Raw genomic sequence first — 15,788 nt, 5'->3', positions numbered from 1 at the left:
TTTATGAAAATAATAGAAATCCAGAGCTAGGAAAAGTTTAAAGATAATCCAATTTGGTAGTTCTCATTTTGGTTTTTATATCATCTTCTTCTTAATAATAATTGAAGATCTCTGAAAGCATTTGTTAAGATATTTTCATAGGTTTCTTTAATATTTAATATTTGATTTAATGGGAGGAAGTGGGATCTTCTTCTCTGTTTCTTCATTCAGTGTCCTGTGACATCATCTGTGTCTTATAACCTCTAGAACACTCTAGCCCACATGTGAAAGAATGAAAGCAAAAAGAAAAAAAAATCAAATAACCTCTTAGTATTATTATGAAAATAGTTGAACCTCAGGGATCCCCCTGAAAGAGTGCAAGGGTATGTGGACCACACTTTGAGAACTACTGATCTAGATAAAACTCATTTAATACATAGGAAACTGAAGTGTCCTGTCCATCTATTATGGAGCTCAAGTCTGGTGGTGGGTTGGTACTTTCCTTAAAGAATATTAGATACAATTAAGATAAGCACTAAGTTACAGTATGGAAATATATAGAGATGGTTTTAAGAGGGTCTGTTTTTTGCCTCCCTCCCAATCCTACTAATGGCACAACAGTCTAACTCCAGCTCCCTCCTACTCCTACTAATGGCACAACAATCTACCCAAACCACCCTAATGGAACTGTCCTTACCTATATCATCAATGATTTTGTAGTTAAATTTAATAAACATTTGTAAAGTATTTACCTTTTTTGTTGTTGTTGCAACCCTTGACATGGCCGATCATTCCCCTCACTTTGAACACTCAGTTGACCTGATCCTCTCATGATCTCCTGCTCAGTGGAAGCACAGTCTCCCCCTAGCTGCCCAAATCAGAAACCTGGGAAACTTCCCTGACTTAGCCCTCGTCCTCACCAAGTACTGTCAGTACTTTCTCAAAAATCTCTCTCTGGTCCATCCACTTCTATCTCTCGGTACCATCCTACCATCTTGCCCTGCAGACACATCTTGGACTTTCCTAACCTGCTTTATTATAACTGCCTTCCAACCCTTTTTTCCTCCATTTTTAGCTCTTCTGATCTGTCTTCCATACTGAAAATCTGAGTGATTCTTTTTTCCTTTCTTTCTTTCCTTCCTCTCTCTCTCTCTTCTCTCTTTTTTTTTTTTTTTAGAGCGGGGGTGGAAGGGGTAACAGGAAAGGGTTAGATGGAGAGGGAAAGAGGGAATCCTAAGCAGACTCCATGCCAATGCAGAGTCCAACATGGGGCTTGATCATGACCTGAGATCATGACCTGAGCCGAAACCAAGAGTTAGACACTCAACCAACTAAACCACCCAGGCATCCCAGTGTTTCTTTTGAAATGTGGATTCTAAGTGGGCACTCTCTACTACCCTTAAGACCTTAACTCTAAAGTAGTTTACATGGGATTAAGGAGCCCCATGTCCTCTTAAATTACACTTGTCAGCACTTCTTCCTTGATTCTTAAGATTCTTTGCCCACACTCTCTCATCTCCCTGTCAGAATAAAAACCTTTTATCACTTCCGTTGAGTAACTTTCATGAGTACTTTCAAGATAGATGATTCTGCTGTATTGTTCCTCAATAATTGCCCCTTCCCCACCAAAATATTATTTGCCATTTTTCATTTGTATTTGCCTGTTAAATAAACCTTACCTATCTTCCCCCTTATGTTTTTAAATATAGTATGGGCAGGAAATTTTTCTAATTTACTTTTTATTGTATTACCAATATATAGAACAATGCTTGATCCATAGAAAGAATTTAATAAACATTTGTTTTGATGTGGGAGTGAATGAATGTTGTCTTCTTTTCCTTCTCTTACTTCTACAGTCAGCTGTATTTATAGTTTTCTGATTCACTTTTCCTAATGAAGTTGGAATTCATTAATTGAATTAATTATTTTATTATCTTATGCTACTAGCTAATATAATATAGCTATTACCCTATAATATTGTTATGCCAAAGTGGTTCAAAAAGTGACTCCCATTATGACACTTACCTGAAACCAGACTTATCTTTGGAAATTGGCCTTGTTTTTTGATGACCAGGAAAATCACCTGGAAAGATTGTTAATAACGCACATCCATGAGTCATATCCTCTGCAGGTTGTAACCATCTTCATAGATTACTGTCATACCTTCCAAAGTTTGGGAGTCATTGTCTTATACTGCAATTATACTCTGGTTTTATTTATAAAAAAATATTGCAATTATACTCTGGTTTATTTATAAAAAGTAGTTAAACAATGCATTCCCATGTGCAGGTAAATATATATATATATATATATATATATATATATATATACTTTTTTACATGTTTTGAAGGATTTTATAAGGTCAGTGTTAAACTACTACAGGTGTTATAAATTCAAAATTTGTTTTCATGTTTGTTTAGCCTGTTAACATCTGTACACATTATATACATGTTAATCTCTAGACTGAATTGTATTATGTTTAATGGGTGCATTTAATATCAATTATGTAATATTTATTTTATTATAGTTAGTGAATATTTAAATTTATAAAACAAAAAGAGACAGTTGTAGTATACTGTGTAATTTATGCAACCATTATTTATAGAATTCTAAGTGGCAAAATTCTAAAATAATCTTAAATGAAGTAAATTTTATGGAACAATATTTTAAAAGCAGAAGATACTAGGTAATTTGTGAATATACATATTTTTTAAACTGTATGTCTCATTTGAGGATGAAAATACTAAAAGCTAGTCATGTTAATTTTATTAACTATGTTGCAACATATTGAAGTGTACCATTATATGTATTAAGGTCTATTTATTTAAAAGTTGAATGAAAAAAGTCCTAGAATTAGATTTTACTCCCTGGAGCATATGTTATTTTAATACACAGATTTTTTACTCATAATAAGATATATTTTTATTCCTGTTATTCCAGTTTCCAAGTAAAGTAACACACACAAACATTCACAAAGAGAAATCTATAGATTAGTTATTTATAAGTATATTTCTTTATTATTATTTGTTCTACTAATATTTATGAAGGTATTTCCTCAGGGAAGATAGAAATCTAGAGAAATACAGAGATGAGATGGAAAAAGGTAAATAAGAAAGAGGAGTTGGAAGAAGACAAAAAATTATTTAATTTGATCCAAGCTAGAATAGAATTGGATGATCCTCTTTTTCTTGTCACACTTTTATATTGGATCTTTTATATGGGTGCTTGAAGGGGTTTAATTACTGAAGTTTGTATGAAAGAATATATTTGATGATTTGTCTCTGTTACTTAAAAATGCCTAACAGTTCCATGACATATTGAACATGTATCTACTAGTTTGATACATTTTTGAAACACATACTCAGGAGCTGCTTCCCTAGGAAAATATATTTGCTTTACTAATAATGTGTGTGGTTATATTTGTTTCTGAAATTAATGTGACACCTAGCAAGTAATACAAAAAAGTTTTATTTCTTTAATTTATTTATGGTTCAGACCACTACCCAGAGTTGATTTTATTAAAGAAAGTTATTTTACTTTTACCTATATACCAAATTACTAGCCTGTTACTTGTAAACAAAAACAAAAAAGCAACCAGAGCTTCCAACACTGAAGAATAATGACATAAATTATATCTGCTATAAAATATAGTATGAAGTGGATGAACTAGAACAATTGTCACTGACTTACAACAACCTTTAAGACGTTGTCACAAAACACTATTATTGTAAAACACAAAACAAAACAAAACTCTGTGTATATGTGGAAACGCATAGAAAATGTATGGAGGAATAATATTTGCAAGCTATTAAGTGCGACAACACTTTAGGAGCAGAATTGGGGTACAGAGGGAGCCTATTTTGCTCTTTATACTTTTATTTATTTAAATTATTTACATCAATTCATAATCATGTATGTCTTTCATAATTTGTAAAAGAATTTCTTTAAGAATTAGAGAAATCATCAGTTTAACAAAAATAACGGGGAGTGTGGAGTTATGAAGTAGGAATTTCAGTGGTCACACCTTGGAATACAGATATCCATGGTCAAGAAAATCAGGCATTGTGGTGAACAAGTTCTGTGATTCGATGACCTATTCTGCTTTTTCTCTAATATGCTTCTTCTCCCCCTTTTTCATTAAAGGTCTCATTCGTTTGCAGGAGCTCATCAAAGCTCCATCGAGGTACAATCTTCGGCTTAAAATCCGTCAACTACCAGCTGATACAAAGGATGCAAAACCGTTACTAAAGGAAATGAAAAGAGGCAAGGAGTTCCATGTAATCTTTGACTGTAGCCACGAAATGGCAGCGGGCATTCTGAAACAGGTACTCTAACTTCCTTAAATCCTTGGTTTCTTTATTACATGTGCATTTAAAGCAGGGTTGTTTGTTGGCTTGGTCCTTTGGTTTTTGCGGGGGGTGGAAGAGTGACCACAAGCCTGGGAGGGGCAGAAGAAAAGGGAGAGAAATCCTGAGGAGCTAGATACTGGGACCCTGAGACCACGACTGGAGCCAAAATCCGGAGTTGGACCCTGAAGCCGCTGAGACACTCAGGCACTCCCCCCTCCCTCCACCCTTTTTCAATCAAAGTGTTGTTGTCACACAGTTAGAATGAGCCAGAGAAGTTGCCTTGATGTAATTTTCTGATAAAAAGTCTGACATTTGCTTTTAATTAATTGTCTTAAAGGAAAAGTAATGCAAATATTGATGCTCCTCAAAAACACATTGTTTAAAGTTCTGAGGTGACTTTCAAATGGCTGCAATGCTATTTGCTGTTACAAATGTTGGTTATTGAGATAGATATTTCTGTTTTGTACTGAAATGAAGGAGTAAACTGAGAGTCAGTGATTGAGCATCTCAACCATTACAATCAACTCATTGAAAGAAGGGAAAAAAGATTTGCTATTTAGCTGGCGTCTTCTAGGAGATGCCTTACACATTTGATCTTCTTTAATCATGACTGCGACCCCAGGAAGTAGAGACTATTCACTACAGAGATGAAGAAACTGAGTCTTGGAAAGACTGAGTAACTTGATCAATGACCAGAAGCAAGAAATAGCAGAGGGAATCATATTTCTCCTAGCGATGTTAAGTATTCATTCCAGAATAAAGCATTGCCTGACTCAAAAGATAATACTAAATCAATCAAATGAAATAATTCATAGCAGTGAAATCTTTTAATGTTACTTCTGCACTGTTCTAACCTAACAGCTCACTGCAAAGCAGCAAATATTATTCTCCTATATATTACAGATGAGGCAAGACTTGGATGTTGAGGGTTAAGTGGCTAGTATGAGCCCATATACTTACTAAGCAGGAAAGCCTAGATGTGGACTCAAGTCTTTTGGACCTTGGTTTTTAAGCTCTTTTATACATACTGGCTAATATCTCAATGGCTTGGGATTAATCAACTGTCCTAAAACCTCTCATGTATAAGATAAAATATCTCTACTGGAGAATTACATAGATTCAGATGTCAAATTATATCCCATAAAATATAACTAGCAACAGTAAATGCCTGTTATAACATGGTTAGTTTATTAAGCAGATGTTTGTCCAATCTTCCAATGTGAATGTCGGTTTCACTACAGTAAAATCTTTAATTGGATTTGGAAGATTGCTCTAGTGTTATATTTGGGTAGTAAAGCATATGAAATTTGGGTGTGTTTTTTTGTTTCTTGGGTCTTTTTTGGTAGTGAATAAAGTGGCGCAATCAAGTAAACAGTGAAACCTGGAATAGGGATTTATTTTTCATATAAACCAAAACAATTCTTGGTCATATTTAGAATATACAGACTTGGCAAGGAGAGATTTCCTTTATGCCCAGAGTGAGAAGCACTCTATGATTTGTCAGGGACAGAGCTTTGGTAGTTTTTCCTAGGCTTCCAGCAAGTATATAAAGGATCAGTTGTATTGTCTCTAGAGTAACTGACTTATTTTGCATATCTGAAAGGTTATAGTATCTATCAACTTTAATAATAGAATTGCCATCCTGCCTTCTATTTGATATATCCATTGTTTTATAATTGTTTTCTTATATCGTAACCTGCTCTGTTTGCAAAATGAAAACAGAATTAAGATAAATTTAAAATATATACAGGAGCGCCTGGGTGGCTTAGTCATTTAAGCATCTCCCTTCAGCTCAGGTCTTGATCTCTGGATCCTGGGATGGAGCTCCCTACTCAGTGGGGAGCCTGCTTCTCCCTCTACGCAAGTGCTCTCTCTTAAATAAATAATCTTAAAAAATAAAATATATACAGTAGAAAAAGTTAATAATTTTAGCAAGTTTAGTAGATGAAAAACCAGAGCAAAGGTAAAATGATAGTATGAGAGTTAAGATGAATTCAGAGTAACATTGTTACAGAGAATGCATGTTTTTAAATTCTGTAACACTAACTAACCATATATACGCTGTTTGTTTTTTAACTTACCTTGTCCAGACAGCATTTGTTCCACATTTGGATCTCAGTTATTCTAGAAACGAATGCAAGAAGAAAGCAACTAGCTTCCTTCTTGTAAATGAAGCAGTCCATTTAATAGGACTTCATTTCATGACTTGGGAAATTTTTCTGAGATTTCTCAACACTGGCTAATGACAGAAGTCCAAAGAAATGGTATAAGAGATGGAACATAGACATAGATGGGCTTTCAGCTTGTCTGGTTTAATCTAAGAACACATATTAGGAGTATCCAGAAATGTGGATCAGTTTATCAGGTTAGCCTTATTTGTTTCATTGTTTTATTTATTTAAACTAAGTGAGCTCTTCCTAAATATTGAACAAAAGAGAATTTGAAGTTTTCTTCCCTGAAAACTTTAAAAGTGAGTGAAGCATGGGGCTGGCTCTTTGAGAGCACTAATGGGCATACATGCCTTAATAACAAAAGATTCCACTTCCACCCAAATTTGTCAAAGAGAATTCCCTATGGCAGCCTTAGGATGATCTGCAATTAAACCTCACGAGGTCATTCTATCACAGAGTAAAAGTATTAACTAAGACCTTGAAAGTCTAGATTAGAGACTATATTTTTTATATTCATATATATGTTATATAAATAAATATGAGATTATATTTTTTAGATTGAAAAAACATAAAATCAGGTGCAAATAAACAAGTAGAAAGCAATAAGAAGCAAATTAAGTTAAAATTTTAAAAATATGTATAAAGTCCACCTCTTCAGTTGTTAACTTTGAGCAATATAACTTCTTGATATAACCTAAAGGATAAACTGACTGCAAATTATATGCCCAGATGTGTTCATTTGTCATGTGGCATTGTTTACACTGGTTAAATGTTGGGAATTTTTAATAATATTTTGATTTTGGAAAAATGTATCTGTGGTATTTCTTTCCAGGAGGGATAATACAGTACAACCAGTTTTTCTGTTGTACACCCAAGTTTGCTATGGTGGCTACTCTCAAATTATTTTTACAGAAGAAGGTATTAATTTTATTATTATTAATGTGGCTTGAAGTATACATACAGTTCACTTAAAAGTGGCAAGACATTATGTTGTCTTGACAAGACACAATGGCAAGACATAAACGTTATAGTTTATTTATTTATTTTTTAAGATTTTATTTATTTATTTGACAGACAGAGATCACAGGTAGGCAGAGAGGCAGGCAGAGAGAGGAAGGGAAGCACGTTCCCTGCTGAGCAGAGATCCCGATGCGGGACTCGGTCCCAGGACCCTGGGATCATGACCTGAGCTGAAGTCAGAGGCTTAACCCACTGAGCCACCCAGGCGCCCCAAATGTTATAGTTTAAAAAACATCTAGAACAAGTTAGTCGTGTCTAAATTTGGTGCCTCTCCAGGTTAGATGGGGCAACAGTTGGTTAGAAGCCAGTGGCCCCGGGTGGGGGGGCAGTGAAAATAATTCACCTAAGCCAGAACAAAGAAGATAGAGGTTTACTGAATACACCTCAAAGGAGAGGTAGGCAGGACAGCAAAGGAGAGGCTGTCTGCTATGAGGCAGCGGCTAGAAGCTGTTTTTAAAGAGGGAAGGTGAGGAGGTACCGTGATACATGGAATTTTCTCCTTTTTGGTAACTGGACCTAGTTGTAAGCAGCCCCTTAATCAGTTGGGGACTATGGATATCTTGAGGTGAGTTGCCCATCAGGCATGTCTGTATTCATTCTGGTGATCATCGCTGTGGACCCCTTTGCCTTGATCAAGTTTGCATTGCTCAAGCCTATTGTCTAAATTCCACGAAGTTCTTTTTTTAATTGTCCTGAAAATTATTTATTTATCTTTCAAGAGAGTATCTCTGTTGTCCATTTTTGTTAATGTTACAGTTAAGTACTCAATTAAAAATAACTACCCTTTTCTATTTAGGTCACACATCATAGTCCATAACTGATTCTTGTTTTCAAAATCAAAGGCTGAAGGAGGGTCAAAAAAAAGCATAAGCAGCCCTTAGTTATCCCTTACAGATTTCTCCTCAAGGTGATAGAGTGCAGCAAACCACTCTCCCTACCACCATCTCTTTAACCCCTGCCATCCCCACCTCTAGAATACAGTTTTCAACACTGGATTGAGATGATTGAAGCTTTCAAACTATCAAAGAAAAAAACAGGCAAAAAGTTTAGATTATATAAATCCTACAATGAAGCTACATCTTTGAGAATATAAAATACCCTGACGTGGGGCTCGATCCCAGTACTCTGGGATCATGACCTCAGACAAAGGCATTAGCTTAAACATCTGAGCCAGCCAGGTGCCTAAAATATGCCATTTTATAAACGGCATATTATACCCAAACTTCAAGAGTTAGAGATCTAGAGTTCTTCTTTACTCACGATCTCAATTTGTTGGCCAATTTATTCATTCTTAATTTGTCCTACTTTCCTACCTATAAAATAAGCATAGTAATAGGACCTACCTCATAAAGTTTTTTGTTGTTGTTGTTGTTGCTGTTTTTTAAGATTTGGTGGGGTTTTTTGGTTTTGTTTTTTGTTTTTTAAATTTATTTGACAGACAGAGATCACAAGTAGGCAGAGAGGCAGGCAGAGAGAGAGGAGGAAGCAGGCTCCTGCCAGAGCAGAGAGTCCGATGTGGGGCTTGATCCCAGGACCCTGGGATCATGACCTGAGCTTCTGGCAGAGGCTTTAACCCACTGAGCCACCCAGGCGCCCCCCTCATAAGATTTTAAATGAAGCTATTGGGAAGCAAGAATCCCTACCCCTTCAAGGGTCTTTCTAGCTGGACTAAGAATCAAATGGACAGGAGAGAGATTAATAGGAGAAAAGCAAATTTAATAGCATACATATAGGGTATCCACACGGACATGGAAATTCCAAAGACAGTCTGGCAAAATAAGTTACATGTGTCATGATGAAAGAAAGAGAAGAGGGACTTCAGAGGAAAGGAACCAATTCACAGGGTGTAAGAAAAGCAGATGTTTGGTAATTAGATGTTTGTCTTGCCATACTGTTGGATCACTCAAATAAAATTTATCTCTGCTAATAACCCTTATTCTGGAAAGATCCCCAATTTAGATTTTTCAAAGGAGTTAAGGGAGGGGCAAAAGTTTCTCTTGAGCCCACAGGGATATTCATTGCCTTCAGCTTGGAATAATGTTCATGCTAAAATGACGCATCTTGTGTCTGCTTGCCTTCAGCCTCTACAAGGCTTAAACGGATTAAAATATGCAATGTGCTTAGAATAGTACCAAACACATTTTAGGCATTATATGTTAATTATAGTTGTGGATTTGAATTACTGTTTCTTTCAATTATCTTCAATTTTTTTAATCTATATCTATATACCTGTTGACTTGATAAAACTATTGACAAGGATAATGCTGAGCTGTCATTACACAGTTCTGGAGTTGAGAAACCTTTGGTACATACCCATCAGGAACAATGAATACCTTCTACAAAGATTATCTTATAAACCTAAGAGAAATTTTCTCTCATTTCAGTTAAGATTCAGACTTCATCAAAGTATCATTGGCTCACACAATCTCTGTCCATTCAGAAAATATGATTTGATAATTTGGTTCCTAGGTGTTGCGCACAAAATTCCACTGTGTGTGTCAGGCAGGGGAATTCACCAATGAAGACCAAATATGTACTCTTATTATAAATTGCAATATCACAATTTCTAAATTGCTTTCACCTGCTTAATTCTTCGCTGCTGCCTTTCATTAACAAATGTCCCTCCCTTTTAATAAATGTATTTTATTTTTCCAAAGTCTTCATGAATATCTATTCTTTCTTAACTGAACAACTTGCTTCTAGATATGCAAATTTTATTTTCACTAATTGGTTAATACCTACCTGTGAGTATAGAATACGGAGTGTAGAACTGGGGCAGCTATTTAGCAAATGAATTCATGTAGTTAGAATTTTATGGAAGAGTATTAGGTGCACCTGAGAATACTTGTTTCCTACTAAGAGCTCTTCATTCAGCTCAAAAACGCATCATTTTTCAATCATCATCACCAACTACTGTTCATTGATAAACAGCTATTTCAAAAGTGTTCTCATTTTCAAAAGAAAAATTGACAGTTCACTGACTGGAAGTTCTAATCCAAAAGTCCTTATTTTAAGATCAATTGTCGAAAATTGACAAGGACTGTAGAAGTATGAAATAAAACAGTAGTTTGCAACTGGTGTATTAGTAAAAATTAAAAAAAAATTTCTTTGTACTTTTCAAATAACAGTGGTTATTTACAGTTGCTTCATCAATGCTAAGGAAAGTCTCTAAAGTGCTAAAAAAAAATTCCTACTGGCATTGTACTTTATAGCATTTTCACCCTCTAATTGAATAATAGTGATCGTAAAAATAAAGTGGTGTTCCTCTTTAGGGTATTTGTAGTGGAGACATTACAAATATAATGATCTAAGATGTGCTAATTTCAGGTTTGTGTCAATTTTAATGCCTCCTTTAATATGTAAAGTCATAAACTTTACATTGCAAACTTTCAACTAATAGCTTTTCTACCAAGAGAATTGGTTCAGAAATTCCTTCAGTAACCACTAATCTTCCTTAACTATGGGGAAAAGATTTAGTTTGACCCGTTTTAATGTAAACTTAGTATTATTCCCAGAGTCTTCATTACATCCTACTATTTTGCTATTGACATATTTCATATGATGTGTACCTTAAATACTAATTTTTTTTTTTATTTTTTACTTCCTAGGCTTTAGCTATGGGAATGATGACAGAATATTATCATTATATCTTTACCACTCTGGTAAGTAACTTATTAAAGCATAAAGTTAATGCTCTAAATTTTATTGTTACGACTTTTCAGTATGGAAAATGGGCTTTTGAGTGAAAATGATGACTAGCACCTTTGTAATTATCATTTGTTTTATTTTGGTAGAACTCAGGAGGAATTGATCCTCATAGGGAATAATTTTTGGTGGAAAGCTGATGATTTTGAAATAATATTATTTCAGATTTCAATTCAAAATATCATATCTTATTTATATATTGCTTTACAGAACTTTCAGAACATAATAGATTTTAAAATTAGTTTGCTGAGAAAATCAGTGTTTTTTAAAAAAAAAAGCACACATTTTTCTGTTGTTATTTGGTTCTATTTACTTTACAAAAACTAGATTCACTGAAACCGTTCTTTTAGTACACTAAATTTTCTATCCTATTTTTGCCTATGTTTAGTCGGATTTTTAAATGTCAGTCTTACTGAATTTCCTATTAGCAAATTGAATGTTACCTTTATCTTTTGTTTTTACATACCCACCACACAGTTTTTTTCTTAAATTTGCATGAAAATATGACCTTACCCTTCTGTCAAACCTACTTACTCTTGGTTCTATTTCTTTACTAATATGGTATCCTGATTTTCTTCTTCTGTGAAATGACTGTCTCTGTCACTAATTTTTCCCTGCTGTATAAGGATAGAAAATTTGTCCTTCTTCCCTTCTAGGTTCTTTGGCTGGTCTACTGATTAAATTGACATAAAACAGATTAATGGGAGAAGAAAAAAACAAATTTAATTTCATATGTAAAGAGCCCCAAAGATATGAGACCAAGGTCAGGTCAGGTAATTGAGCTAAGGAATAGAATGAGGGCCTGGGGCTTCAAAGGGGAGGAGGGTAATTCACAGACCGATAAGAAGCAGATATTTGGTAATTAGAAGTTCACCCTGCCCTGCAGAAAGATCTTTCAGATAAAAAATTTAACTCTAGTAATAGCTTTTTTTCTGGTACTGGCCCCCTATATAAATTATTTCAGATAGTTAAGGCAACATAAAAGTTTTTCCTGAGTCGACTGGGTCTTGATTGCCTTCAGATCAGAGTAATCCACCTGCCAAAGTGCCATCTTTGGGGCTGGCATATTCTATTTCCCTTTATTGCCTGTTACCTCAAGTGTGAGAGTTACCTCCAAGTTTGAACCTTTATTCTATTTTCCTTTTTCCTCTTCAGTATTTTCTTCAGACCTGGTATGTATTCAGAACTTCAATTATTACCTTTGTTGACATGAAATCTAAATTTCCCTTTGTAATATTTCTGAATTGTTATTTACTGTTACATTACAGAACAAGTCTAACTGTTGTCACATTAATTTCAAATTATTTGAACCTCTTAATGGACTCCTCTTCTAACTTCCTTCAAAGCCTCCATTCTCTGACTCCTACATCTTCACCAAAATTTGACTGTTTTTATCCTCCATACTGTCTCTAGCATGCATCTCCATTCCCACAACGACCAGTCTAACCAATGTTTTCTATTAACTCAGAGGTATTCAGATTGGTCTCCTTGATTTTAGGAGTCTTGAAGCTACTAAAATGTATTTGATTACAATAGCTTCCTGTAATAACAACTCTCCTCCAATACAGATTCTTCACACAGCAGTTTATATTTTACTGGTAAATACTGTGGTTCACTCTAGTAGGGGTATTACTTCCCACCTGGTGACTTTTTGCAGCCCGTAAGAAACTTAGTGATAGGCTGGAGGGGAGGGAATGGAAAACTTTACTTATCAGCAAATTTTATGTCAATAGTTACAACCCAGTTTCACCATAATCACAAGATTTTAGAGGAATCAAAAGTATCTCTTAATAAGGAAAAAGAAATTAAAAAAAAAAGTAAGATATATGGAGCTCATTAACCCATAATTGAAGACATTTTTTTAGTTTGATTTTAACCTAACTTTCTTATTTTCTTTTGTTGCTATTCTCCTTTATCAATCCTCTTTTATAAAAAAAACTGATCTAGATCAATCTCCTGAATAGGTTTTATGTTTTCAAATTTTTGTCCCTTTACTGACACTTTGAATGACATCCTTTTTCCTTTTGCCTATCAAAAGCCTGGTCATTCTTTAATGGGAGCTTAGATCCCATCTGCTCTATGAAGTTATTCTTGACTACAAAAATTGAAAGTTTTTTGTCTTGCTTTTGACTCCTTGCACTTACCACTTCTACTCTCTTGCCCCTTAGGGTGTGTGAGCATGTGTCTCTTTGGCTAGATTGCAAATATTGAAAATAAAAACCTAAAAATTCCTTATATTTTTTCACAGCACAGAGCACAGTTCAGACCAATATCTTCTGCTCTCCACTGAATTTATTTCTATTTTGTAGCCTATGTCACTGTATAACTCCAAGACAAGCTTCACAGGACCAACAGCATTACTGTTGTTCTTGTTCCTAATATTATCTATAAGATCTGAAGATTAGTTAATGCCAGCTTGAAAGAGGTCAGGGGTCCCACATGCTGCATGTTCTTATGGTGACATTCAACTCTTCTGAATGCTATGGCCTCCTCTCACCTGGGAAAACCAAAAGTTAAAGTCAAAGTATTCACTACAGCCTGGAACCAACAACCAAAATCTAAAGGTTCCCTGTGGTGAACTTGCCAGGTAAGGTAAAAACAACAACACCAACAACAAAGGAATTGCAAGGGTTCTACAACCAAAAAGGCCAGTTTGTTACCCTCAGCTTTAATATAATTTTCATTAGTTAGAAGCCATATTTCATGAAATGTTTCTTTAAAAAAAAAAAAAAAAGACAAAATAAAAAAACAGTAAGTGCCAGTAACGAGCCAAGGAAGCAGGGCATACCAAAAAAAAAAAAAAAAAAAAAAAAATCTAGTTAGTTAAAAAAATAAGATAGAACATAAAATTTAAGGGCAATCTATCCTAAATATGGAGAAGAAAGCTTATGTAAGTCTTAACTGCAGGTTACAGAAATACCTGTCATTTCATTGGTAGAATTTGAATATGATATATACATACATATTTATTTATTTATTTATTTATTTATTTATTTATTTATTTTTTATTTATATGACAGAGAAATCACAAGTAGATGGAGAGGCAGGCAGAGAGAGAGAGAGGGAAGCAGGCTCTCCGCGGAGCAGAGAGCCCGATGCGGGACCCGATCCCAGGACGCTGAGATCATGACCTGAGCCGAAGGCAGCGGCTTAAACCACTGAGCCACCCAGGCTCCCATACATACATATTTATTTAGAATATGCATGTTTACATTAGAAAAGCATGAAAATAGTCAATTTAATCTTGGTGATTTGTGATGTTTAATGTCATTTGAGAAACAATCATGTTAACTATCTAAGGGAAGTAAGAATAATTACCTATTTTGATTTTACATTTGTGTGAATATACTCTACTAATACTAACACAAAGAAATTTGTCTTTCAGGATCTCTTTGCTCTTGATGTAGAGCCCTATCGATACAGCGGTGTTAACATGACAGGGTTCAGAATATTAAATACAGAAAACACACAAGTCTCCTCCATCATTGAAAAGTGGTCAATGGAACGGTTGCAGGCACCGCCGAAACCCGATTCAGGTTTGCTGGATGGATTTATGACGGTATGAATTCCCACTTCCAGATTAGTTTGTGTATTTCTAAGTAATTTTGCACAAATTATTTAATCTGCTGGATAAAAACTGTTTGACATTACAGGCAGGTTCTCAGAACTACTATTGCCAATAATCTTATTAAGATTTCCTAAATTAATTTTATGTGGCAAATTTGTACTTTTATATCTCAAAAGACATTACAGCTATTGTTAGAATACTACAATGTGAGGATTTCTCTAAGTTTAATGAGTGCCATATAGAGGATAAATTAGAGACTGAGAAGAAGATGTTAACCTGATAGTTATACTTTTGATCTTAACTACTGATACATGATTATTCTTCATCATGTTGGTTTGTGATGTCATATGAATGACCTACATCACACAAGAATCTCCTTTCATTTAATCACTCTTTAAGGCTTAAGACTAACAATAATCACACTTGTTATTTTCAAATCCTTGCTTAAACTTAGAAACTGGATTTATGGAGAAACTACAAAAGAAGGGAACATTCTGGTATAAGTTTAGCTCCTTATACCATTGCTGCCAATGAAAACCTAATAGAAGACACATATAATTTAAAATTGTCTGATATCTCCATAAAAATAATAAAAACAAGTAAAAATCACTATTATTAATTTATTTTACTTAACTGATTATATTAAAAATACTATTACTTGAACAAATAATTAGTTTAAAAGTTAGGACGGATATTTTGCATTTTCTTTTTGCTACTAAGTCTTTGAAAGTTGTCTTTGACACCATACATATTAATTCAGAATAGTCACATTTCAAGTGCTCAATAGCTAAATATAAGTACTGGGTTCCTTACAAAACCAGGTAGGTTTATACTATACTATTTTTATACTATAGTTATTTAAGCAAATTATAAACGTTTCATACATTTTCATTGATTCTGTTTACTATTTCTATTTTTATTCTAATTATTGCTACATTTTAGGAAATAACTAAGCACTTTGGCAATATTTACATTTCCTAGGTCTTGACAACGTCT

At 34.3% G+C, this 15,788-nt stretch overlaps 1 protein-coding gene across 5 annotated transcripts in view; it reads left to right on the top strand.

The window, feature by feature from the left end:
• GRIK2 (glutamate ionotropic receptor kainate type subunit 2) overlaps positions 1-15,788 on the top strand; it is a 653,190-nt gene that overhangs the window by 287,690 nt on the left and 349,712 nt on the right. For all 5 annotated transcript variants that reach the window (XM_032338955.1, XM_032338957.1, XM_032338958.1 and 2 more), the window contains 3 exons: positions 4,123-4,304; positions 11,128-11,181; positions 14,610-14,783. In XM_032338955.1, coding sequence (XP_032194846.1) covers positions 4,123-4,304; positions 11,128-11,181; positions 14,610-14,783 — 410 coding nt within the window. The remainder of the gene's footprint in view (positions 1-4,122; positions 4,305-11,127; positions 11,182-14,609; positions 14,784-15,788) is intronic.

The sequence above is a fragment of the Mustela erminea genome, chromosome 4, assembly GCF_009829155.1.
Source record: "Mustela erminea isolate mMusErm1 chromosome 4, mMusErm1.Pri, whole genome shotgun sequence".
In the NCBI taxonomy this organism is placed as follows: Eukaryota; Metazoa; Chordata; class Mammalia; order Carnivora; family Mustelidae; genus Mustela; species Mustela erminea.
This window is presented reverse-complemented; position numbering and strand designations above follow the sequence as displayed.